Source organism: Urocitellus parryii, chromosome 15, assembly GCF_045843805.1.
Source record: "Urocitellus parryii isolate mUroPar1 chromosome 15, mUroPar1.hap1, whole genome shotgun sequence".
Lineage (NCBI taxonomy): Eukaryota > Metazoa > Chordata > Mammalia > Rodentia > Sciuridae > Urocitellus > Urocitellus parryii.
Window position 1 is genome coordinate 14,665,970 of NC_135545.1, and position 23,700 is coordinate 14,689,669.

The 23,700-nt window shown below is 52.1% G+C and overlaps 1 protein-coding gene across 1 annotated transcript in view; it reads right to left on the reverse strand.

Moving 5' to 3' along the window:
• The window catches only part of Sipa1l3 (signal induced proliferation associated 1 like 3), a 226,555-nt gene that overhangs the window by 77,359 nt on the left and 125,496 nt on the right, over positions 1-23,700 (reverse strand). Inside the window, exons 3-6 of the mRNA XM_026412165.2 lie at positions 13,768-15,579; positions 10,125-10,255; positions 2,840-3,028; positions 1,828-2,002 (exon numbers count right to left, since the gene is read on the reverse strand). Of these exons, the coding sequence (XP_026267950.2) occupies positions 1,828-2,002; positions 2,840-3,028; positions 10,125-10,255; positions 13,768-15,271 (1,999 nt within the window). The 5' untranslated portion in view covers positions 15,272-15,579. The remainder of the gene's footprint in view (positions 1-1,827; positions 2,003-2,839; positions 3,029-10,124; positions 10,256-13,767; positions 15,580-23,700) is intronic.

Here is a 23,700-nt window from a genome sequence, read left to right on the forward strand (position 1 = left end):
CATCCTGCACAACCACGCCTGGTATACGGTTTTGTTTTGCTTTTTCCCAGTGCTGGGGATGGAACCCAAGACCTGTGCCTGCCAGACAAGTGCTCTATCACTGAACTATAAACCCAGCCCCTCTAGAGCTTTTTTTTTTTTTTTCTCCATTTTTAGTACTGAGGATTGAACCCAGAAGTACCCTACAACTCAGCCATATCCCCAACACTGCCTCCCCATTTTTTGAGATAGGGCCTCACTAAGTTGCTGAAGCTGGTCTCAAATTTTCAAACCTCTTTTCTTAGTCTCCCAAGCTGCTGGGATTATAGGTGTGTGCCGCTGCGCCAGGCCTCTAGGATTACAGGTGTGTGCGGCTGCGCCAGACCTCTAGGCCTCTCGATCTGTTTTTTTAATCAGCATCCTATGCTACCTCTTAATGTCAGATGGGGACACCAAAGTCACAGCTGACCAATGCCAGAGCCAGGCAACTTCCAAGTAGCTCCTCAAGTTAGGGGCATCCCTGCTTTTAGTGAGGGAGATTCTGCCCTGGGATACTATGCTTTCTGGGGTTCTCTGAGAACACCTGCTTGTCACATTTACCCCTTGTCATGCCCCTAAGGTAAGTGCAACTATTACCCTTGCTCTGCAGATGAGGAAGCAAAGCCAACTGGCCCAAAGACCACAAAAGCAGCAAATGACACTACAGTATGCTTATTCCTATGGCCTCCTTTGGTGCAGGTGAAGGGATAATGACAGCCACATGTGCTGGCTAATATTTTATTTAGCTTTCCCAGACTGATCTCCTGACCCGGGCCTCCATTTTCCAGTTGAGCAAACTGAGGCTTGGGGCGGTGTGGGGGAGAACAAGTGATTCAGGCAATCTGGGGCTTTTTCTTTCTTTCTTTTTGGTGCTGGGGATTGAACCCGTGGGTGCTTAACCACTGAGCCACATCCCCAGCCCCTTTATTTTTTATTTTTAGACAGGGTCTTGCTAAGTTACTTAGGGTCTTGCTAAAGTGCTGAGGCTGCCCTTGAACTTTTGATCCTCCTGACTCAGCCTCCCAAACCTCTGGGACTCCAGACATGTGCCACCACTCCTGGCTCATCCTGGGGCTTTCTGACTTCCAGCCTGAGCCACTAACCCATTGACAGCCCACCCCTCAGGACAATGGCACTCCATTTCCCAGGAAACTCTGACACCCATGAATGTCATCCATCCTTGTTCCCAAACCACTCATCATGAAGCGTTTCATTCCTGCACATCAGATGCATTCCCATGTGCACATGCATCTGTGCAGAGAGAAGGCCACCAACCCTCTACTATGAGCACCATCTTCCAGTCACATCCACCTGCTCTTCGCAGAGCTGCCCACTGGCTGGGACGTGGCATCTCTCATTCCCTTGTGTTTCCTTAGAGTTCTGCTATTTAAGAACAAATTCCCAGACAATATGCTGTTATGCGTTTTAACTAACTGGCACATGAAAGGCACCTTTGGTGCCTGCTCTCCTGAGACCTGCTGCTAGTGCGACACGGGGCAGGCGGCCCTCCTCCAGGCCGGTGCGGCTCTGCTTGTGACTATCCTAGGATTCCGCAAGGCGCAATCCAGGCCCCACATCTCCTGAGGCCACGTCCAGAGCCTGTAGAGCACATGCTAAGATAGCAACCACTGATCCATACAACAGGATGTCTTCAGACTTTACTAGAATACAGTACACTGCCTTCCCAAGTGGTTGCACTATTTGTGCTCCCGCCAGTGGCACCTGAGATGTCCCATATCCCATGTCCTTGCCTTGGCTGCACCAGTCCCTGTAACTCCTTCCCATCGGATCTACGCGGACATCACTTACTCTTCACGTCCAGCTGGGCGGCGTACTTGGTGAAGCCCTTCAGGCAGACCTTCTCGCCCAGGAGGGCGAGGAACTCCTCGAAGGCTGGCCCAGCCTCCTCGTTGTTGTACATCTCCTCCTCGGAGCTCTGGCCAGCTTTGCAGTACAGGATGCCCACCTTGTGTTTCCGGCACAGCTGTGGAGGCAAAAGCAGCTATGTAGACCTGGCCTGGCCAGGCGGGGAGAGGGGATGGAACAAGGAGAGGTTCTGAGGTGCTGAGCCCAGGAGCTGCTGTGACCACCTGGGAACTCAGCCATGGCCGGGAGGAAGGAAAGAGATGTGGGGTAGAGCCCAGCTGTCCCTCTCCACCCGCCCTTTCCAGAGAAGTGCAGGGAAGTGTCTCTGCCACCTGCTCTCTCTACTGTGGACGGAGGGTGGCTGTCGATGTCACTCTTAAGGCAGAGATGGTAGCATGGCCAGCTTCCTACAGGAGGTGGATGGGCATTGGCTGAGCAAAACCTGGGGGCTCCAGGCTTGAGGTCCAGGCTACTTTAGCGGGGATAGCCCCTACTGACCATGCTTGTTTCTGGTATCCTTGATCCTCCTGGTCCCTGGACCATGGAGTCTGAATCTGATTTACACAGGGGCTAATTAGTGACTCTATGGCACTGAGACTCAGCTAGCTGGGGTCTGCATGTGGCTGGAAGTCCAAGAGCAATGCTGGCAGCTGTGGGAGGGGCCAGAGAGATACCAGGAGCCAGTGTGCAGAGGTGGCTTTCCCTTTCACCCTCTCTCATGTGGCAGTGTGCATGTGTGACACACACATGCACACTCACACCAACTTCCTGGTGCTTGTCTCCCTTCCAGGATGCTGTTCTTGCCACTCCTAGAATCTGATCACAGATTCTTCCTGTTGCTGATACTAAATCAAGTGAGTTTTGTTACTTGCCAAAAATTAATAAATAAAATGCGGAGGAAAGAGGGGCTGGGAGTGGGACTCCAGGTGGTGCACCCGCCCCGAGCCCTGCTCACCCCTTGCTCGTCGAGCTTCAGCAGCTGCTCCGTCACCTTGGGAGTGTTGAGAGCCAGTCGCAGGCAGTGGATGTTGAGCTCAGGGATGACGTACTCCAGGGCATCCTTCAGGGGCAGGCCCCGCCCAGTCCCATGCTTGGTGGCTGTGGGGGTCGCATCCTCCAGGATGGAGCCCCGCAGGGTGATGAGCTACTCAAGGAAGAGGAGGGAAGGTTAGGAGGTTCTCAGGCCTTGAGACAAGAAGCATGTGCGAGGGATTAGAAGCTCTGAAGGTAAGCCGGGCATGGCGGCACACGCCTGCAATCACAGCTACTTGGAAGGCGAAGGCAGAGGAATGCAAGTTTAAGGCCAGCTAGGGTAACTTAGTGAGACCCTATCCAAAAAAAAAAAAAAAAAAAAAAAAGCAGAGTGGGGCAGGGGTAGGGATGTAGCTCAGTGGTACAGCACTCTGGGGTTCAATCCCCAGGACTATGGGGGAAAAAAATTTCTAGGGGTGATCAAATATCTTGGGTCAGAGCCAGACTTGCTGCCTCTTTTCCACATGATCTTGAAGTCCCAAGTGACTTCAGATCTCTGAGCCTCAATGTCCTCTTCTGTGGTACAAAAATGGGCACAGTGATAGTACAATCACCCTGACAGGTTGTTGGAAGGTTAAATGAAATACCATGTGCCTTCCTTTGTCCAGCACATGACAGATGCTGCCTCCTGGGTACTAGTCCTGTTCATTTTATTCTAATTTGTTGTACACAAAATGGCAGAAAGCAATTCATTTCTTATTACACATAAACAGCACAATTTTTCAAGCCACTGTACACAAAATATTTTCACACCATTTGTGTTTTCATACATGTACTTAGGGTAATGATGTCTAACTCATTCCACTAGTCCTGTTCTAAGAATGGGAAAAGAGCTAGGACCCTGTCCTGTGGGTTATAGGAAGCACAGCAGGAGTTAAACAGGCTCCGTGAGGAGGTGGCTTCCCACTGTCATCATCACAACACATTATGTTATAAACGTGGCCAGGTGTGGTGGTGCACACCTGCAATCCCTGCTACCTGGGAGGCTGAAGCAGGAAGATCTCAAGTTGAGGCCAGCCTCAGGAACTTAGCAAGACCGGATCTCAAAATAAAACACAAAAAGGACTGGGGATGTAGCTTACTGGTAAAGGGCCCTGGGTTAGATGCCTAGCACCAAAATAAATAAATAAATGTTATTACCATGAATGCTCATGTGGAACTCCTGTTGGTCCTGCATAATCGCACCGGCTTACATATAAAACCATGACGCCGGTTTTTTTTCTTTAATATTTATTTTTGTACTTTATTTATTTATTTTTATGTTGTGAGGATGGAACCCAGGGCCTTGCACTTGTGAGGCGAGTGCTCTACCACTGAGCCAACAACCCCAGCCCCAAGGCACTAGTTTTTTGATGGTTTCATAAAGAAAAAGAAAAAAAACCCAGGCCTGGTGCACTCTAGACAGGTCTCTACCACTGAGCTGCAGCCCCAGGGGCAATCTGTATTCTTTGTTATCTGGTTTCTGTTTTCTTTCTCTTAACGCTGTGTATGTGAGATTCGACCGTGTGGTAGTGAGAGGTAAGTAGATGTTTTTACCCTGGTGGATTTATTCCTTTCTACTGCTGAAGAGCACCCAAACTGCTTCCAGTATTTGACAACTGTGAATGGTGCTGTTAGAACATTTACGGAAGCACCTCTTGGTGCACATGAACATATTTTCTTTTGGGTTTACACCTAGAAATCGCTAAATCTCTAGGCATGCTAATTTTCAATTTCACTAAACTGCCAAGAGATTTCCAAGTGGCTGTACTAATTTACATCCTGCTAGCCTGTCTGGGAGCCCCCACTGCCCCACGTCCTCACTAACACCAGCCATGCTTCCAGCCACAGAGTGCTGCTGGCCATGAGGTTATGCCATGCCCTGGGCCGGGCACAGCAGGTCAAAACCATACCAAGAATGCATGGCAACAGCCTGAAACACATCACAGAGAAAAAACCCTCCCCCAGGGGCTTACTTCGGCACCTAACACACACTTGGAGCTGTGGTTTAAACACTAAAGGAGATCAGTGTTAACTACAAAAACATGCTCACCTAAGTCAACAGACATGGGAAGGAGCAAAAGTGTGTCATGACCCCGCCTCCAAGCACACAGCCCACCCTTGCCAAACAGGACCTGGGCAAGAGGTGAGCATGGAAGGAATGGAATGATCTCATGGTTGGGAGTTCCCAGTTCTGGCCCCACTGATTAATAAACAAACAAATCTCTTATATCATAAGCAAGGCAGTCTTGAACAGCAGTGACGTCAGGCGCTTTGCCTTGCCAGTCTGGGTGGCTGCAGGGCTGTAGGTTTCAATTAATGCACCAACAGGATGAGCATCTTTGATTCCTATAGACACTGTCCCACAGTGCCCTCTGCTGGGGACAAAAGACCTCAAGGACCAGAGATCTTCATTCTGGCCTGGTGGCACATGCCTATAATCCCAGTGACTTGGAAAGCGGAGACAGGAGGATGGCAAGTTTGAGGCCAGCCTCACCAACATCATGAGACCCTGTCTCAGAATAAAAAAGGCTGGGAGTGTAGACCACTGGGAGAGCATCTCTGGGTTCAATTCCCAGTACTGAAAAACCAGCTGACAGACCTCCATTCCTCCATGTGGCGGGCAGGTGTCCTAGGCTCAAGTTTGGCTTTGGCCATTTCACCAACACTCACTACTTAAAAAGCTCCCTGCTCGTCCTTCTGCACTAGGGAAAAGAAGTAGGGCACTGTTGGGTCACAAGTGCCATCCCCCTCTACCTGGTGGTGTCCACCATGATCCCCCACCACACGGCTGCCTCCTCCCTCCGGGGTTCCCCAACCCCGTCCCACTCCCATTCTCTCCCCTGGAGCAGTCAGGTCACCGGTCTCTGCTCGGAACCCAGGGCCATCTGGCATCATCTCACCAAGTGAGTTGTGAGGGACACAGTGCCACATAAGAAAGGACACTATTTGTGTGGGTTAGTCTCCACCCGCTCCTGGCTCAGATGCGTTCCTGCCTTTCTGCACAGGGAGGTGGCTATAACCTTCAAGTGCCCTTCCCTTGCTCTGTGACTCTGAACTAGTAGCTTAATTTCTCTCTGTCCATTTCCTCATTAACAAAACGGGGATGAGAATGCCTACTTCAAAGAACTGCAAAGATTCAAAATGAAAGCCCATGTGTACTGCTCAGCACTATATCTGGAACACAGCGAGAGTGCAAATGTGTCAGCCATTACTACATGTAGACGTGCCAAACGTACATGCACAAAGTCACACAGACACTCAAGAAATGCTTCAGCCTCAAGAGGAAACTCCAGTTTGCTCTCCTCCTGCTTAACAGTATGCTTTTGGGATTTTTTTAGATAAGCTCACATGCACACACACACACCTGCGCACACGTACACACTCAGATGCACCTGCTGAACACAGACAGGGTCCCTCCAGACACCGGGGCATGGCTTTCTTCACTTACTAACATGTTCCCCTTTCTACTTTGCATACTGTGTACTGTTTAAATTATTAACAATGAGGTTTTGTACATTATTAATAAAAAAGAAAAAGTGATGAAGAAAATACGAACCCAAACTTCTATTCCTGTCAAAACGAAGGCCCATCAAAAGCTTACCTTTGGCAAGCTAAAGAGAGCCCATTGGGCCCAGTGGGCCAGGCAGCCCGGGTGGCTGGGGTGCCTCGTGTTCCAGCTGAGCCAGTGCCAACAAGGAGGCTTGGGACAGGGCGCCCTGGCCAGCCTCGTCCTGTCCAGGCTCACTGGGAGCTGGCATCTGGGCATGTGGTGCCAGGGCCCAGCTCCCAGTCTGCTCCGCCTCCGTGGGGAGCTTGGCACCACCAAGGCTCACATCCCATCTGCTGGGAGACGCAGGCCCACTCGGGACTGTCTGCTTGGCGGCTGGGGGTGGCCATCTGGGGCAGGCCAGCCTGCTGACCTGGAAGGGAGCCTGGACCCCATACCTTGGTTAACCAGAGCCAGGGGCACACGTGTGTGGACAGGATGGAGCCCTGTCTGTCCATGAGCTGGAACCCACACTCCCAACAGGGGCCTCCAACCTCTTGGCAAGGAATGACAGCCATCCGTCCCGTCAGTCACATGGCACCCAGCAAGCAGAGCTCTTGCTGCCCTGCAGTCTCTGCTGTCACTTCATGGGGACCAGCCTGAGAGCACCTTGTATCTGCCCAGGCACAGCTCACAGCCCATCTTACAGATGAAGAAATTAAGGCACACAAAGGAAAAGCCACCAGTCCTCGTTAGGGAGGGACAGCACCAGACACTGACCCCAGGGATGTGTGATCCCTGAGCCAAAATCCAAACTTAATCCAAAAGGTACTACAGGTGGTGGCGATGGGCTCAGGAGCAGGGCAGCATTGGGTCATGTCCTGGTTCTGCTGCTGGTGGATTTGACAAATGATTTTCTGAGATCCAATGTCCTTTTCTTTGGAATGGACATAATAATGGGATGGATGCCCTCTACCCGCCATCATAGTGCAGTGGAGGAAGGATGGGTCGATGCTTGCTGCTAACATGTGCTGTAATTATTAGTTGTCACTACTGCTACCGTCTTTGGGCTCCTTTATTTTCTGCTCTGTCTCCACGAGGGGAAGGGCCTTAGGAAGGAGTGAGGCAAACCTTGAGGCCACTGCCCTCCCATCAACTCCAGATGATGAGGGTCTCAGGTCTGACCAGGAGGCTCTGCCAGGGTTGGGCCTGGATGAGTCTGCGTGTGGCCTGTGTGTGCGAAGACAGAGAAGGGCCTGCTTGTGGGTATGAGCCTCAGGGCAGGCCAGCCCACACGACTGAAGGACAAGGGGACAGCAGGCTGAGACCCAGCACTGCCTGATTTATGTGTACATGTCACTGAGTCCATACAGGTTCAGTGAGCCTAGGATTGCCAAGAGGGAATCTGAGGCTCTGAGAAAGGAAGCCATAGGCCTAGTGTTTTAGAGCTACAGGTGAGAACCAGAATTCACAGACCAGGATTCTGTACAGCAAGCATGTACCTGCCTTAGGACCTTTGCACTGCCTGTTCCCTTTACCTAGAATGTTCTGTCAGGTCTGTCTCTGTCACAGGAGCACATCGCTGCACCTCTCTGCTGCTCATTCACTGCTGTACCCTCAAGCCCAGGGAGGGCTGACAGGGGGATGGAAGAATCCTGGCCCAATGACCATGAGACTTGAGAGTCCCTGTGCCCAGCATGGGGTGGACTGGAGCCTCTGGAGACTGGTTTGGTGGATGCTGGGGGTGGGAAGTGGGAAGAAGCATGCACAGCCGGGAAAAGCACGGAGCCAGTTTCCAATTACGGAATAGGAAGTCCAGCAGGAAGATCCCAAGCTGACCCAGCATGGACGCATGGAGGCCACAGTACCTGTGAGCACTGGCATTTAAAACACCCACTCCACATATTCTTTCATTAAAAACAAAAATGTTGGCACCAAGTTAGCTGAGTTCATGACTCACGAATGGGCCTAACGTGTAGTCTAGGCAGTCAGGGGACTCCAGGGGCAGCCCAGAAGTGGCCAGAGCACAGACAACACCTGGCCCTCTCACTTAACTGGAGGATGCTTTGGGCAAGTCCCCAACTGCACTGAGTCTGTTCTGTCATATACATGAGGACAAGGGTACCTTCGTTACAGAACTGTGAGATGAGTAAATACATATCAATGGCACGAACAACGCTGGACTCAAGCATAGAGCAGTGTGCGGTGACAATGACAACTGCAGCTCGTATCACTTCATGAGTGTGGCTATCGTTTCACCCAGCAGTGTCCACACGTCCTAACTCAGTCTGATACTGTGTGAACTGTCACCTTGCATTCTGAAGAAGTGCTCATTTGGCCAGAAAGGTGAGCAGAGGGAAGAGGGGGCTGGGGACCACCTGCAGCCTGGACATATGGTTTTGGGGCCCACTCCCAGCTGCCACAAAGCCTCTGTGAACGCCTGCGTCAGGGGATGGGGCAAGGACCCTTGGTGCGGCATCTGCCAGCCTGGATGAAGTCCAATGCTAGGTTGGCCCCAAACTCAAAATCCTTGTCGGCGTCCGCCTAGTGAGCTCCCACCCTTAAGCCAAGCCCAGGCCCACAGGGCTGGGGATGCAGGGCTGAGGGAGACCCAGTTTGGGTGGCCTGCCTGATGACTGTCCATTTTCTGGAAAGGTCCTCCTACTCGAGCCTTTTGGGAGTCTCTATCATTGTTGCCTCCCTGACCTGCTTTTTGCTGAGGATCTGCCCTGCCTCCTCTGGGTGGCTCCCAGAGAAGAGGGAACCACCCATCAGTGCCCTTGGCCTGGCCCCAGGTAGAGCACAACCCCACAGCTAGTCAGTTTCCTCCATCACCCTTGACCACAGAGACTGCCCGCCCCGGGGAAGATTGTGATCCACCCACAGCCAGAGATGCAGCAGATAAGAGTCCTTCCTTCTTGATGGGAAGTTACAGAAGATCCAAGCAGCTGGTCTCCTTTTTCCAACCACATGGAGACAGCTTGTTGGTGGCAGGAGAAAATGACACTAGCAATGCTAAAGGAGGCAGAGCCATGCTGAGCTGAGAGCTGAGGAGGTGAACTCTGGAGACTTTGCTGGAGTTTCTGAGTCCAGCCAAACCTGAAGCTGGCCCTACCCTGGATTTGTAGTTAAGCAAACCTGTTAATCGTCTTGTCTTAAATCAGTAAGAAATAAAATTTTTGTCATAATTTAGACTCACACTAGAGCAAGGTGCACCCTCCAGGCTTCCTTCCCTAGCTGCAGCTAATCTTTAATCTGGGGGAACCTCTGGCCCAGCTGGACAATGGAATTCTCTGCTCTGAATGGAAGGACGCAGCTGGGGGGTGTTCTGAGCTAACAAGCACAACAGCAGGGCCTGTTGAGACCCTCCAATTCCTGCAGGGCCTGGGGCTTGCTGCCTTATTCTTTCCAATATGGGGGACACCTCATATCCTGAGATGATCCCTCACCTCCCCCCTTTATTTTTATGCTAACTAGAGTTAATCTCTTGCAAAGAGACCGCATTCGGGGACTCTGGATCACACCACTGGGTTCAGTCTAAGCCTGGTGGCTTTTCTCTGATTCCATCCAAGTCAGCTCTGAGTCTTAGTTTCCTCCTTTGTTCAATGAGAGGCTGATGGAAGCTGAAGCAGGAGTGCCTGACCCCAGAGCCTGGCTCGGGGCGCACAGACAGGAGTTTACTCATCAGGAGTTTACTCATCAGGATTTAGAAAACAACAACAATGACGATGGGACCTACCTCTCGGGTCCGGAAGATGATCCTGTACTGGTACTGAGGTCCGTGGTCCTTGTGGTCTTCCAGCTTCTCCCGCTTGATGCTCACGGCCACTGGTCCCAGCTTCTCGTCCACCCCAAAGTAATTGGCATGCTCTGAGTAGGAAGAGCAGGTGAGCAGGGTCAGCTGGTGGGAAGAGAGTTCCCAACCCTGCTGATGGGAGGGTGGGGGAGGGGCGGGACCCTGGTCACCCAGATTTCCTGCTTCATCACGCCCGGGGGCCCTGCTCAATAAAGAAACCAGAAGTAAAAGCCCAGCTTTCTGCACCAACTCTGCTCTAAGTCATAGACCTTTCCTGAACCTCTGGTGCTCTCATCTGAGAAACGGGGGCCCTGATGCTACCCACAGTTCAGAGAGCCCATGTGAGGTGGAATGAGGCCATAAATGTCAAATGCTTAGCACATGGAGTGTGACACACCCAGCACCACTGTGATTAATCTTGCATTTGCCAATGGTCCGGCCAGCCCTGGCGAAATGATTACGACCAGTCCAGAGAGCCTCCCGCTGGCCCAAATCTGGGGAGGGATAAGATACATGGCCCAGGCCAAGCTGCTCAACAGCCTTCTCAGCATAAGATGGGTTTAAGGACAGCTGTGAGGAGTAAGTGAGGTGACAGGCTCTGTCCAGGCTGGACACTCAGTAACCACATGACTGAAGCATTGGCTAGCACCACTCAGGGCGTGCGTGATGCTTCTTCTGGACCCTAAGCAGCACCTCTACCTGACCGTGGTTCTTTAAACCCTGCTCATTTCCCTTCGGTGACAGAGCTTCCGGCAAGTCATGGAGCAGGTCTCTAGCTCTTTCTGCTCAATGACAGCCGTCTCTCCTTGTCCCTAAAACTTGCCACTGTCTATCTTATAACTGTTTCAGGGGACAGTTCTTCCCTGAGTCTCCTGCTTGTGGTCTCAGCTCCACAAGTCAGCATCCACCGTTGCCAGAAAAAGGGCCCTGTGAGTGGCTGTCCTGGAACTTGAGATCCTCCTGCCTTAGCCTCCCAAGTCCTTGGGATTACAGGCGTGTGCCGCTGCTCCTGGCTCTTTGGAGCCCAGGAAGCTCATAAATGACTCAGTCATTAGCAGTGTTCACTGAGTGCCCACTGCGGGTCTGTCCGTCTGCATGCGGCCTTCTCAGTTTATTTCCCCAGCCCTAAACCAGGCTGCCAGGTTCCCAGCTTCCAGATCTTTGGTGAATTTAAAAATGAATATAAATGCCCCCCCCCCCACAGTCCCACCCCCTGTTCCTCTAAATGGTACTTTTAGCCTCAAATCCATTCTGTGTGGCACTGATGCTGCCTCATCAGCTTTCTTTCTCCTGATCAGCAACCGTCTGGAACTTCTTTTTTCATCCTCTTATTTTCAATCTTGGTGTTATTTTGGTCTGGGCACGAGATCCTAGTAGGATCAGCTCCGCTCCTCACATGCAGATGGTTTGAGGGGGAAACGTATCGCACAGCTCGTAAGCTGTGGAACACACCCCGAGACCCAGGGCTGCCTCACTCCAGGCTGGAACTCCGGGTGCACCCTGAGCCCTGCGGGATGACCTGGTTGACACCTGTTATGTTTGCTGGGACACTGCTTTTTTTAAAAAAAATTTAAAATCATTGGCTGCAGAGTACTAGCTGCCTATCCATTATCCATCACCCCCTCCCTTCTTTAAGATAAAAAATAAAATAAACCCTCTATTCTTGGAGGATGAGAAGAGAGACTTTGCCTAGCTAAAAATCTACACTTCCAGCCTCTTTCCAGACAGGAGTGGCGAATAAACACAAACAGCTGCATTGAGTTTCTGAGAAATCTCTTCAAAGGGGCCTGATTTCACATGAGATCTGCCTTTATATTCTTTCCCTTTCTTTTTGCCGGCCTGGAAATGGATGTGGTGGCTGGACCTTCAGCAGACACCTTGGCCTTGGGGCAGGCACTATGAGGGGTGGAGGCCATATACTAAGTCTGGCATTGCACTGGTGCTAAAGAGTAACCATACCAGTCCTGGGCTGGTGATCACTGGCCTTCTTTATATGAGAAAATATGTTGGCCTTTTTTATATTGTTTCAACTAGTTCTGACCAGTTATAAGCTATTCTCAATACAGCTTCCAGAACTTAAAAAAATTAGGAGTCAGCTGGGCATGGTGAAGCATGGCTGTCATCCCAGCAACGTAGGAGGTTGAGGCAGGAGGATGGCAAATTTGAGGCTAGCCTCAGCAACTTAGCGAAGCCCTAAGCAACTCAGCCTGTTGTTGGGTTGGAAGAGGAACAAGGAAACCAGGGAGGAGGCTCTGGAGTGGTTGAGAGGAGGAGATGGTACACAAGTTCAAGATGGGAGTGCTGGTCAACCCTACACCCCCAGGCTATAGCTGTACCAAGCCCATGTTTGCTGAATAACTGGGCATCTACAGTCTCCCTAGCTCTGGGTTTATGGAGGGCCAGCCAACAATCACCCTGTTTCAGAATGAAAAATAAAAAGAGCTGGGATGTAGCTCAGTGGTAAAGTGCCCCTGGGTTCAATCCCCAGTACCGAAAAATAAAAATATAAATAGGAGAGTCTTCATTAAACAATTGGAATTTCAGGAGAATCTTGCAAAATTACAACTGCTGGCAACACTAGGTGTGTCCGCCTTTCTCGAAGGACAAAAATCGAAGGAGCTGAGCTGGAACTGCCTATGTCCTGCTTAACAGGGTCCCTTCTACACGTTTGCTGCCTGGGCCTGTGGTCTCTGCACTTTGCTGTGCTGCCTTCAGGGAGTGTCTCTTAGCACAGATGCTGCACAAAGCCCCTCTCTCCCTGGTGGTACCCTCACTTCAACTGCCTCACCTTCAAAATGGACCCAGAACCCGTCCATGAGATGCTTCTCACTCCGGGGCTCCCATCCTGAGCTTGTGCACCATCTCCTCCTCATAACCACTCCAGAGCCTCGCCCTGGTCTCCTGGTTCCTCTCCCAACCCAACACAGCCAGAGCGGGGCCAGGAGCACAAATCAGATTAGGACCCTCCTGTGTTCAGAGTCCACCTAAGTGTCTGCATCTTAGGGTAGAAATGAATCAATGAATCTTCACCACAGCTCACAAGAATCCCACTTGATTTGTCCTTGTCACCACTCTGCCCCGGCTCCCTCCACTCTCCCTGAGTCACTGTCCCAGCATGCTGGCCTCCTCCCTATTCTTCCAGTGTTCTAGGACTCTCCTACTTGCTGTTTCCCAGCTGCACACCTCTCCCTCCCTCCACCCAGGACCTATATGGCACCTCTGAAGAGGCCCTGCCTGACTGGCACACATCTCCCTCTTCTCTGCCTTACTCTTCTCAGTGGCACATGGCACCCTCCAACCCTTTACCTATCTCAACTGACATGAGATACACCCCAGGCTCATAGCTGTTCCAAGCCCATGTTTGCTGGATGACTGGGCATCTACAGTCCCCATGGCTCTGGGTTTATGGAGTGCCAACCCAGCCTCAGACTCAGGGCTCACTGAATCCCTAGCGCCCTCCGGCATGTAGATCCCATTTCCACAGCATCCTGGGAGCTGGGAGCAGGGCCTGGCTCAGAGTGAATGCGAGTGCAGCAGGTCTCAGAGATGAGGCGGGGCAGGCCCACCCACTCGCCCCCCAGGTCACCTTTGCCCACAAAGTAGTCCTGGTAGTAGCGGGCACCCAGGTCCACGTGCTCGATGCTGTACTGCCGGGGCCGACTCTGTGTCCTCTGCTGCTCCTTGGGCACCTCCAGCACTGAGATGCTGGCATTGGTGCGGTAGGTGCTCAGGGTGGGCTCCACCAGGTGGCCTTCTGCCCCGCCTGGGGAGCCCAGGGAGGCCCGGGAGAAGCTCACGTTGCGCTCGCACTCCCCTCCGATCTCGTTGCGGAAATGCGGACAGCTGAGCAGCAGGTCGTTGCTGTTGTTGTCCCCAAGGTCCTGCTCCAGGTTCTCTTTGCAGTTCAGGTCCTCTGTGCTGGTGAAGGCTGGGTCCAGGCCCCCGAGGCTGTGGGCCCGCGATGCTGTGACGGAGGCCATGGCGGAGGCGGCGGAGGCCCCGGTGGTGGTGTTCCGCCGCTGGGCCACGGTCGCCCGGTTGGCGGCCGCCTCGTTGAGGTCGAACAGCATGCTCTGTACGTCGAAGTGGGCAAAGCTCTTCTGGCAGACCCACGGCCTGCTTGCTTCTGGGGGACTCCGGCCCTCCTCGGCCTCCCCGAGGGGCCGCCCGGCTTCCCCGTCAGCTTTACTGCTTCTCAGCTTCCGGAAGATGGACGAGTCCACCGTGTCGCCACTGCCCAGGCCCCGCACCGGCTTCTTCCGGGTCTTCTCCTTCTCCTTCAGAGGCTGCAGGAGGAGACTGTCTTTGGAGGGCTGCCCATTGCGGGGGTCCCCCTTGGCTCCACAGCCGCCCCCTGAGAGATGAGGGCCAGGGTCTGCCCGCAGCAGCTCGCTGAGGGTCTGGGCGCCCCGGGCCTCGGGCTGCTCGCTGCAGAACTCATTGAGGATGTCGAAGAAGCTCTGCTCGGGCACGCCCTGCACGTCGATGGAGGAGGTGCTGCCGTATTCTCGGAAGAGGGGCAGGGCCCCTGTGTGCCGGCCCCCCCGAGGCTCCCCTGGGTCCTCCACATCACACTCACTGAGGGTGATCTCACTACTGCTGCGGTGTCGCAGAGGGAGGAAGGCCCTGCCGGGGGACCGGGGCCACCCATCCTGGAATTCCACATCTTTGGACCTTCTCCTGGAGAGTCGGTGGAAGGCTTTGGACCCTGAGGAAGCTGAGGTGCTGGCAGGGGGCTGTCCATTCTGTATGCTCCTCATGGAATGGGCCACCTTGGTGGCCTTTGTGACTTCTGTGTCCTGTGAGGGGCTTGGGTTGCTCTGCTCTCTCAGGGCCTCTCGCTTGGGTGGCCAGTCCGCCACTCGTGCACGAACACCCATCTTGGGCATTGCAGGGGTGGTGGGGCTGGGGCGGGTGGTGGCGGTGGCTGGGCTCTCACCAAGAGGCTGAGACATGCTGCCATTCTGGGCCCAGAACCCCATGGGAGTGTAGTCCCCTGTGTGTGGCCCAGGGAGGACATCGGAGCCCCTGGCCCCACAGCCAGCTGCCAGGTCCACGCCATCACTGGGAAGGGGCCGATAGGTGGTCATAGTCCACGTGCACTGGAATGCTGTGGGCCCCAGGAAGCTGTGGTGCAACTCTATGGGGTCCCCTGGCTTTCAGCCATTGTTCAGGGCCGCCAGTCCCAGGATGAAGGATGCTGGCCCCTGAAACCTGACGCAAAGGTTATGAGTCTGTGGAGTCCAGCTCTCCACCATCGCTGTGGACAGCTGAGCCAGGACAACTTCAGGAGGCAGGTGCTGTCCCAGGGGCTCCAGGCAGAGTGGCTCAGCAGGGCAGAGCAAGCAACAGCTGTGGGCAAGGGCCGGCTGGCCGCAAGGGTGTCCTTCCTGCCATGCTGGAAGGGGAGAAAAGGAAGATGTGAGAGTCTTGAACATGCTACTGCTCCCACAGAAGGGGAATGTGGCTTTTCTTTTTTCTTTTTGACACCTTCACTCACTTAAAAAAAAATTATTATGGACATTTTCAATCACACTCAAAAGCAGAGAGAAGATCATAATGAGCCATCCGCCAGTTCTGACAACCATTAGCTCTTTGCCACTTCTTTTATCTGTTTGCCAAGCCAATCTTGATTTGTTTTTGACAATATTTTATTTTTCAGTAGTGGGGAGAGAACCCAGGGACTTGTACAAACTAGGCAAGTGCTCTCCAGCTGAGTTATGCCCCCAGCCCCAACAATATTTTAATCTCAGACACCGGGTCATTTCACCCATAAATACTTTAGCTTATCTCTCTAGCGGAAAGGTCTTAAAAAAATAACCATGATAAGCACTATCATATCCGTGTAAGTTAACAAAGATTCTTTATTATCTTGCAACTCTGTGAGCATTAGATGCTCCCCACCCCAAAGTGTCTTTTGTTGCGCTGGTTTGTTCAGATGAGGATGCAAACAAGATCTGTACTCTGCTCGCTTGGCAGATGTTTCTCTTGTCTCCTCCGCTCTAAGTAGCCGCCTTCCTCTATTCTGATGCTGTTTACTGATTGAAGGAATAGGGTCACTTGTCCTGTGTAATTTCACTTTTGGGATCCCTGCGGTGCCACTTAACATGTTCCTCTTCCCCTGTATTTCCTGTGAACTTGCGATGGCATGTAGAGGGCAGACTACTGTCCATCTGCTCTGCAGTCCGCCCCACCGGCCACGTGGCCAGAAAGGAAGTGAAAGGGGTGGACTAGTCACCAGAAGACGAGCCCCTGGAGCTGGGGGAGGGAAACCGCAGCGTGAACTCCGCGATTAACAGGCGGTATGAGCCTCCCAGTAAGGTGGATCCCACTGCTGCTTTGCTAAGATCTCCCTGGCGACTCCTCACTGCACTAAGATGAAATCTACACTCCTCTCCCTGGCCCACAGCCCGCAGGATCTGGCCCTCGCCAGTCACCCTGACATTTCTCCCCATCTCTGACTCAGCCCCCACCAAGCTGGTCTTTTCTGTTCCTCTGACACACAAATCCAGGATTTCTGGGGATCTTTCCTTAGTTTCCACCAGGCTGGCTCCTTCCCGTGATGGCAACTCTTCAATGAAGACTTCCCAAACCACTCGGTGCAGACAGAGAAGCCTCCTCGAAGCCTTTTTACCACCCACAGCTTTCTCTCTGCTTTTCTTAGCAGTTGTCAAAAGCCAAAACTATTTTGTGCTTTATCTGCTCACTATCTCCACCGCTAACGCCAGCTCCAGCACGGCAGGATTGTCTGTGCCGTTCACGGAGGGATCCCCTGCACCCAGACTGGCGTCCAGGTCACCTGGTCCCTGTTCTTGTATGAATGAGTGAAGAGGTGGCCTCTGCCTAATGTGGGGTTAGGCACATGCCGGTCTGCAGGCCTCTGGGAGGGAGTTCTCGCTTCTCTCCACAGTGTGAACCACTGCGCAGGGCCACCTCTTTGTCTTTACTTTGAACTTGTAGAAGATGAAACGCCCCTCTGGACCCTCTGGAGAGCAAGGGTAAGTGGCTCACCATCTGAGGCTGAGCCTGTTGGCTTCCCTGGCAGCCTTGCCCCTTCCACCTGCCAACACAACTGGCAGGAGGGTGCTGGGAAGTGTGGGCACTGGCTCAAAATAACCAATAACTTTTCTGTCCTTTGGAATCTAGAGGCAGGCACGACATGACCATCCTGGCCAACAATCACTGCTGCTTACCACGCGAGGTGGCGGGGGGGGGGGGGTGTCCAGGGGTAACGGTGAACCAGCAAGAGGAACCAAGAGGGACGCATGAGCAGATTCATGGGACAAAACAGCGAGGAGGCCCACAGCCTCCGAGGAATTGAGGACCAGAGGTGAGGGGAGGGCGGGACACCCCTCTTGCTGGTGTCCCATGAGTCCAGGAACATTCCTGAAGATATCCAGGAAGGCAATACAGGAGACAGGCCAGAAAAGGGGTGGAAGTAGAGGAACCCACAGGGTCAGATTACTTGAGGGAGACAGAGAGGCCAGGAAAAGCCCATGGTGAACCATTTGCCAAGAAACCAGTGGGCCTCAGCTTCTTCCAACTGCACCTTTCAGGAATAAGGATGCCAAATCACCGATTTTTAAAGAGAAATCAGAGACCTAGAAATGTATTAAACATCACCCAAGTTGAAAAGCAAAACAAATAATGACAACAATATCAATAAACTACCATGCATAGATTTCTAGAAGGATTTTTGAGCCGGGCACCAATGTGCATGCCTGTAAATTCTAGCGGTCTGGAGGCTGAGGCAGGAGGATGGGGAGTTCAAGGCCAGCCTCTACAACTTAGTGAGACACTGTTTAGCCAATAAGCTCTCAGTGGTAGAGTGCCTGCCTAGCATGCAGGAGGTCCTGAGCTCCATCCCCAGTACAAAAGAAAAGAAATTACTAACAGTAGTTGCCTCTGGTGAGGAGAACTATGTGGCTGTCCCCTCATTCCCACGCCCTCCTCAGTTTCATTTTTTCCCTTTGCTTTCCTTATGAACATATTTGCTTATTTCTCTTATCCATTTACTGGCCTTCCACCCCCTGTGAATGTGAGCCACCATTGTGTACCCAGTACCTAAATGTGTGTCGCAAAAAGGGGAGGTAGGGTCTTACTTTTTTCACTGGACATCATTGGCTGCTTTCCAATTTCTTTTGCATGTATTTCTGGTCAATAATTGAATATTTTTTAAGAACATTACTGATCAAAAGAACAATGAGGGTCCAGAAAGTATGCTGTGGGCGGGGTCAGGCAGCCGCTGCTGGTTCTGCAACCTCCAGTGACTAGGGCTACAGCTTTGCCAGAGAAAAATCAAATGCTGTTTTCTTTTTTGGTTCATCTCATTATCTGCTGCCTCTACCACTAACCAGTCAGCTCCAGAGCAGCAGGGAGCTTGCTAGAAGGCTTGAGACCAGCGGCTGGCCTGCCGAGGGCAAGGGCACTGCACGGATCAGCTGCCCACCTTGCATGTGGCCCCACCTGGTCAGCCTAGCATGCTGCAGAGGGAGGCTCAGAGCTACACTTGGCCTGGGTGGAAAAACCAGTGGTCCAGATGTGACCTTGACTTGCTGCCGCACACAGACGGGCTCTACTGATGGCATTTGGTTTCAGAAACCCTCAATCCACTTGCGCCTTCTATGACCACATACAGATGTTCTAGCAGACCCTGGTCTCTTTGATAACTCCAGAGTGCTCTGTAAAGTACCTCACTGTCACGAGTTATCACAAGCTGATTGTCCCTAATATGAAAATCTAGAATCCCTCAAAATGCTCCACAAATGGAAAATTTTCACACCTGAATTCAGGAGCCAACTGAAATACTCCATCAAATTACCTTCCAGCTATGTGATCAAGGTGTGTATAAAACATACATGCATTTCACCCTGCGAAATGGCTCCCCCCCAAGACATCTTATTATCATGCATATATACAACATTCCACAATCTGAAAAATCCCAACTCCGAAAACACATCAGGTCCCAAGCATTTCAGACAAGGGCGTGCCACCTCCATTACCATTCTTTGGTGCATCTTTGGTATGAGCTCTTACCCCAATTATGGAGTTACAGGTGGGTGGACAGAATGAATGGGCTCTGTGCAAGGTTCACAAGAGCTTTTGCATGGTGTGAGTTTTGCTGGGGATCCAGGTTCCTTCCCTCCAGTGCTCGCTGGCACTTAACTGTTCTCTAGGGTTGCTCCTGGGACCTCCTGGCCTCTAAGGAGCCTGGCTAGCTCAGGGTTGTGTGCAAGGAGGGCGGGTGGGAAACAGCAGGGTGGCCTTGGAGACAGCAGCAAAGCTAGAAGCAAGTCCAGTGGTGGAGAGTCAGCCAGGGTACAGTTGGTGGCAAGTCGCAGCAGTCAGTAGCGGTTGGGCAATGTAAACATGTAGCCTGCTGGAGGTCAGATACGGGCTCCAGGCTTGGTGTGGCCAACAGGCAAAGGCACTCTTTCCTTTCTGCCCGAGAGTGCTGCTGGCTAACCAATTTTGTCTTGTTGCCTCACGGCCACACTTCTCAATGAACCACTGGCAAGGGGACACACAGGGATGGTCTAAGAGCGCCCTTCTTATCTGACTGACCAGGAGGAGGAAGGAGAATCTTTCCCTGACCTTGATCTCTCACCTCCTACTACTTCTTCCCCTTTTTTGCAAGGGGTGGGGTGGAGAGGGAAACCAGGGTCTTGCACATGCAAAGCAAATGCTGTATCACTTAACTGCATTCCCAGCACTTTGTATTGATACAGTGTCTTACTAAGTGGCCCAGGCTGGCCTTGAACTTGTGATCCTTCTGCCTCAGCCTCCTGAGTAGCTAGCATTACAGGTGTGCACCATCATAGCAGGCTGACCTCAGCACTTTCAGGTTCACTGGTCAGAATGTGGTCCACAGCCCCTCCAGTTGCAAAGGAAGCTGGGACAGCTATAATCTGTGATCACATCAACTACCTGCGGGCCAGCGGGGACTTAACCAGGGTCTCATAGCACAGCAGGCAATCAGTGGTTGTTTGGATTCCCAGATTAGGGCTTATTTTAAAAAAATTCTTTACAGTACTGGGACTGCACCCAGGGGCACTCTACTGCTAAGCTGTATCCTCAGCCTTTTTTATTTTTTATTTTGAGGGTGCTGCTAAGTTGCCAAAGTTGGCCTTGAACTTGTGAGTGAATCTTCTGTCTTAGCCTCCTGGGCTGCTGGGCCTGCACAGACCTGGAGAGCTCTAGGCTGAGAAAGCAGCCCCACTTTAGTGGGCCCTCAAACTCTGGAGGCTGGAACAGCAGACAAGCACTGCAGCCTCGGTGCCCTCGCTCCAGCAGGTCCTGCTCTGTGGACGAAGTCTGCTGGAGCCTCAGGGGCAGAGCGGAAGGGGAGAACACGAGTCTTCCAATGGTGGACATTTATGGTTTGCTTCCATGGCCTCCTTGACTCCTTTCCCAACAGAGTTCCCTTTGAAAATCTGCTCTCTCCAAATGCCACCCAACATGCTAGAGATAAGGGAAGCCTGGCTCAGGAACAAACTACGCGAGCCAGTCAGAACCAGTGGTGATGTTTTGCCAGGGAGGCTGGAGTTGAAGACTGTGCTTTTCCTTCTCACTCTGACAAGATGTGAAGAATGGAATCACTGCAGCCATCCTGTGACCAGGAGGCAAGCATCATCAGTAAAGGGAGCTAAGTTAGAATCTGGGGGCTGCAGTCATCACTGGAGTCTCCACATCAAGGTGGACATAAAGCCAGCTCTATTCCACTGCCCACCAAGGAACATTTTAGTTATACAGCAAAATAACACACACAGACTCACAAACATCACCTATAACAGCAGCTACCATGAATACAGTCCTTCTATGAGCCAGGTCCTTTTCTTAGCACTTTAGATTTGTTAAGTATTAAGTGCCTCCTCTGTACCACTATTGTAGGTGCCAAAGATGCAGCTCAAGCAGATGAAGAGATGCCAGGGAAATCAGATGATCTGAGATGGGGTGGGCAAGGCTCACTGATCTGCTGAGGGCAGGGCACTTATATTAGTCAGTTTTCTGCCACTGTGACCAAATACCTGAGATAAACAAAAGGAAGAAAGGATTATTCTGGTTCACTGTTTCAGAGATTTCTGTCCGCAGCTGCTTGGATCTGTTGCTGGGCTGGTGGTGAGGAAGAGCATCAGGCAGCGGGGTATGTGGTGGGAACCTCATGGTGGCAGGGAAACAGAGACTGAGGGAGGAAGGAGGGGGCAGGTCTCAATATCTCCTTCAAGACACATCCCATGACCTATCTTCCTTGTACCAGACTCCACCTCTTTTTTTTTTTAAGAGAGAGAGGGGGGAGAGGGGGAGAGGGAGAGAGAGATAGAGAATTTTTTTTAATATTTATTTTTCAGTTTTCAGCGGACACATCTTTGTTTGTATGTGCTAAGGATCGAACCCTGGCTGCACGCATGCCAGGTGAGCGCACTACCGCTTGAGCCACATCCCCAGCCCCCAGACCCCATCTCTTAAAGGTTCCATCACCTCCCAACAATGCCACAGGCTGGTAACCAAGACTTAAGCATATGAGACTCTGGAAAACATTCCAGATCTAAATCGTAGCACTCTCTACCTTGCGCTGGATGTGCACATGAGCACCGCCGCTGTGAACGGGCAGGAAAGCAGGCACGGTATATTCCACCGTCCAGGTGGCGTTGGGCACGCAGTGGTTCTTGCCCCCAGCTCTACCTCAGAGGCATCAAAGGAGCTTTTAAAAAATACAGGTGTCTGTCCACACCCCATCCCCAGAGATTTTGTGTCAGCTGCTCTCGGATGGGACCCAGGGCCAAGGGTCTCTTAAAAATCTCTGTAGCTGATCCTAGAACAGCCAGCACTTAGGACACACAATGAAGAGAGAGCAAAGCTACGAGGGCCTGATACCAAGTCCTAGAAACTGTAAATGTGAGAGGGTGGCCGGGAGAGGAGAGCCAGATGTGAGTTGGAGCAGGATCCACAGCAGAGAGGCAGGACAGCAGGTGTGACAGAGCCTGGGCAGTAGCTGTGGTATCAGTGGTCAACCAGGCTGGAGGCTGCTAAGAGGTGACATTATGGTAAGACATTGTGCATGGTGACATTACTGTATGAAGGGCCCTGGCAATCTTTGCTGGAGGTATTTCAGGGGAGCACTGTTCCAGGGAGCCTTGTTCACACTCCCCCCACCCCTTGACCCCCCAGGCTGCCCACTGACTGTCATTCTGCTGGTCCTTGTCCTTCCATACCCCAAGCCGATTCCTCCCTCCCACTGTTGAGTTCCCACGGGTGTACTGAACTTGGTCTGCTGGATTTTTAAGCTTCTGGGCATCTTTTGTGCTCCCTGGACTCTGAATAGTGCCCACCTAACCTTGTCCTTGCACATGGGTCAGGCTGGGAGAATAATAGCAGCAATGACAGCCCTGACAAGCCGACGCTGACAAGCTGTGTGTGTGCTAGGCTCAGGGAACACACCAGCGTGTGCTGACTCGTGTGTGCGCACCACCCCACACCACAGGGACGACCACTATCCCACCTCACAGATGAAGAAGGGGACGTGGCCAAGTCAGGCAGCTGTTAGGTGGAGCAGCTGGGCCTCAAACCCTGACAGTCTGGCCACCACACTTTAGAGAAGAGGGGGGGCAGCTGCAAGGAGTTCGTTGTGGAACACATGAGTGATGAGAGTCTCTCTGAAATCAATTCACACGGACAGAATTCTAGAAAGTCAGCAACAGCTCAGTGACTATAGGTTAAGAATCTTTTTTTTTCTTGATGTCTTCCCTACCTTATTGGGAGTTCGCACATACCCGGGACCATTTTAGAGCTCCCTCAGGAACCAAGATGGATGGAAATCTTAGAAATCTCATTAGGAAGGGCTGCAGCAAAGACTCTGTTCCACCTGCCCAGGAACTATGAGCGGGGCCTCACCACGGTCATGAAAACCTGCACTTTCATATTTAATGCCAAAAAACCCGAGGATTGGTGTTTCTAATTGAAATCTTCCCTGGCATCCTGGAGGGGCCCTCATTTCCATGCAAAGAGTAAGGTGGGGTTTGCACAGGGGCAAGAACAGCTGTTTACAGCTGTTACATTCCAACCAGCAAGACTCCCACAAAGGTCAGTGGTCCCAAGCGACCTGACCTGCTTATTTTCCCCTGGGGGAAATAGGAAGAATGAATTGGAATTATGCATCAAATTTGAGGTATACGTTGTATTTTGTTTTAATCCAGCAATTTCTTTCTCTGGGAATCTATTCCTCAGGAAGATACCCCATCGCACACTGGACACAGGGAGGCTCACGTTGCTGTAACACAGAACTCTGAACAGCCCAAATGTCTATCAGTGGAGGCACCATCTGGGTCTCTATTCTAGGGGGTGCAAAGCACTGTAATAAAGCAAGGCAGAGCTATGGGTAATTTATGCAAGATGCCTGCAGTGAATGAGCGTAGCTCATGCCTAGCGAGTGCCTGCTGCATGCCAGCGTGCAGAGCGCTCTACATGTGCTCACCCATCTGATTCTCATGACAGCCCTGAGAAGGAGGGACCAACACCATCC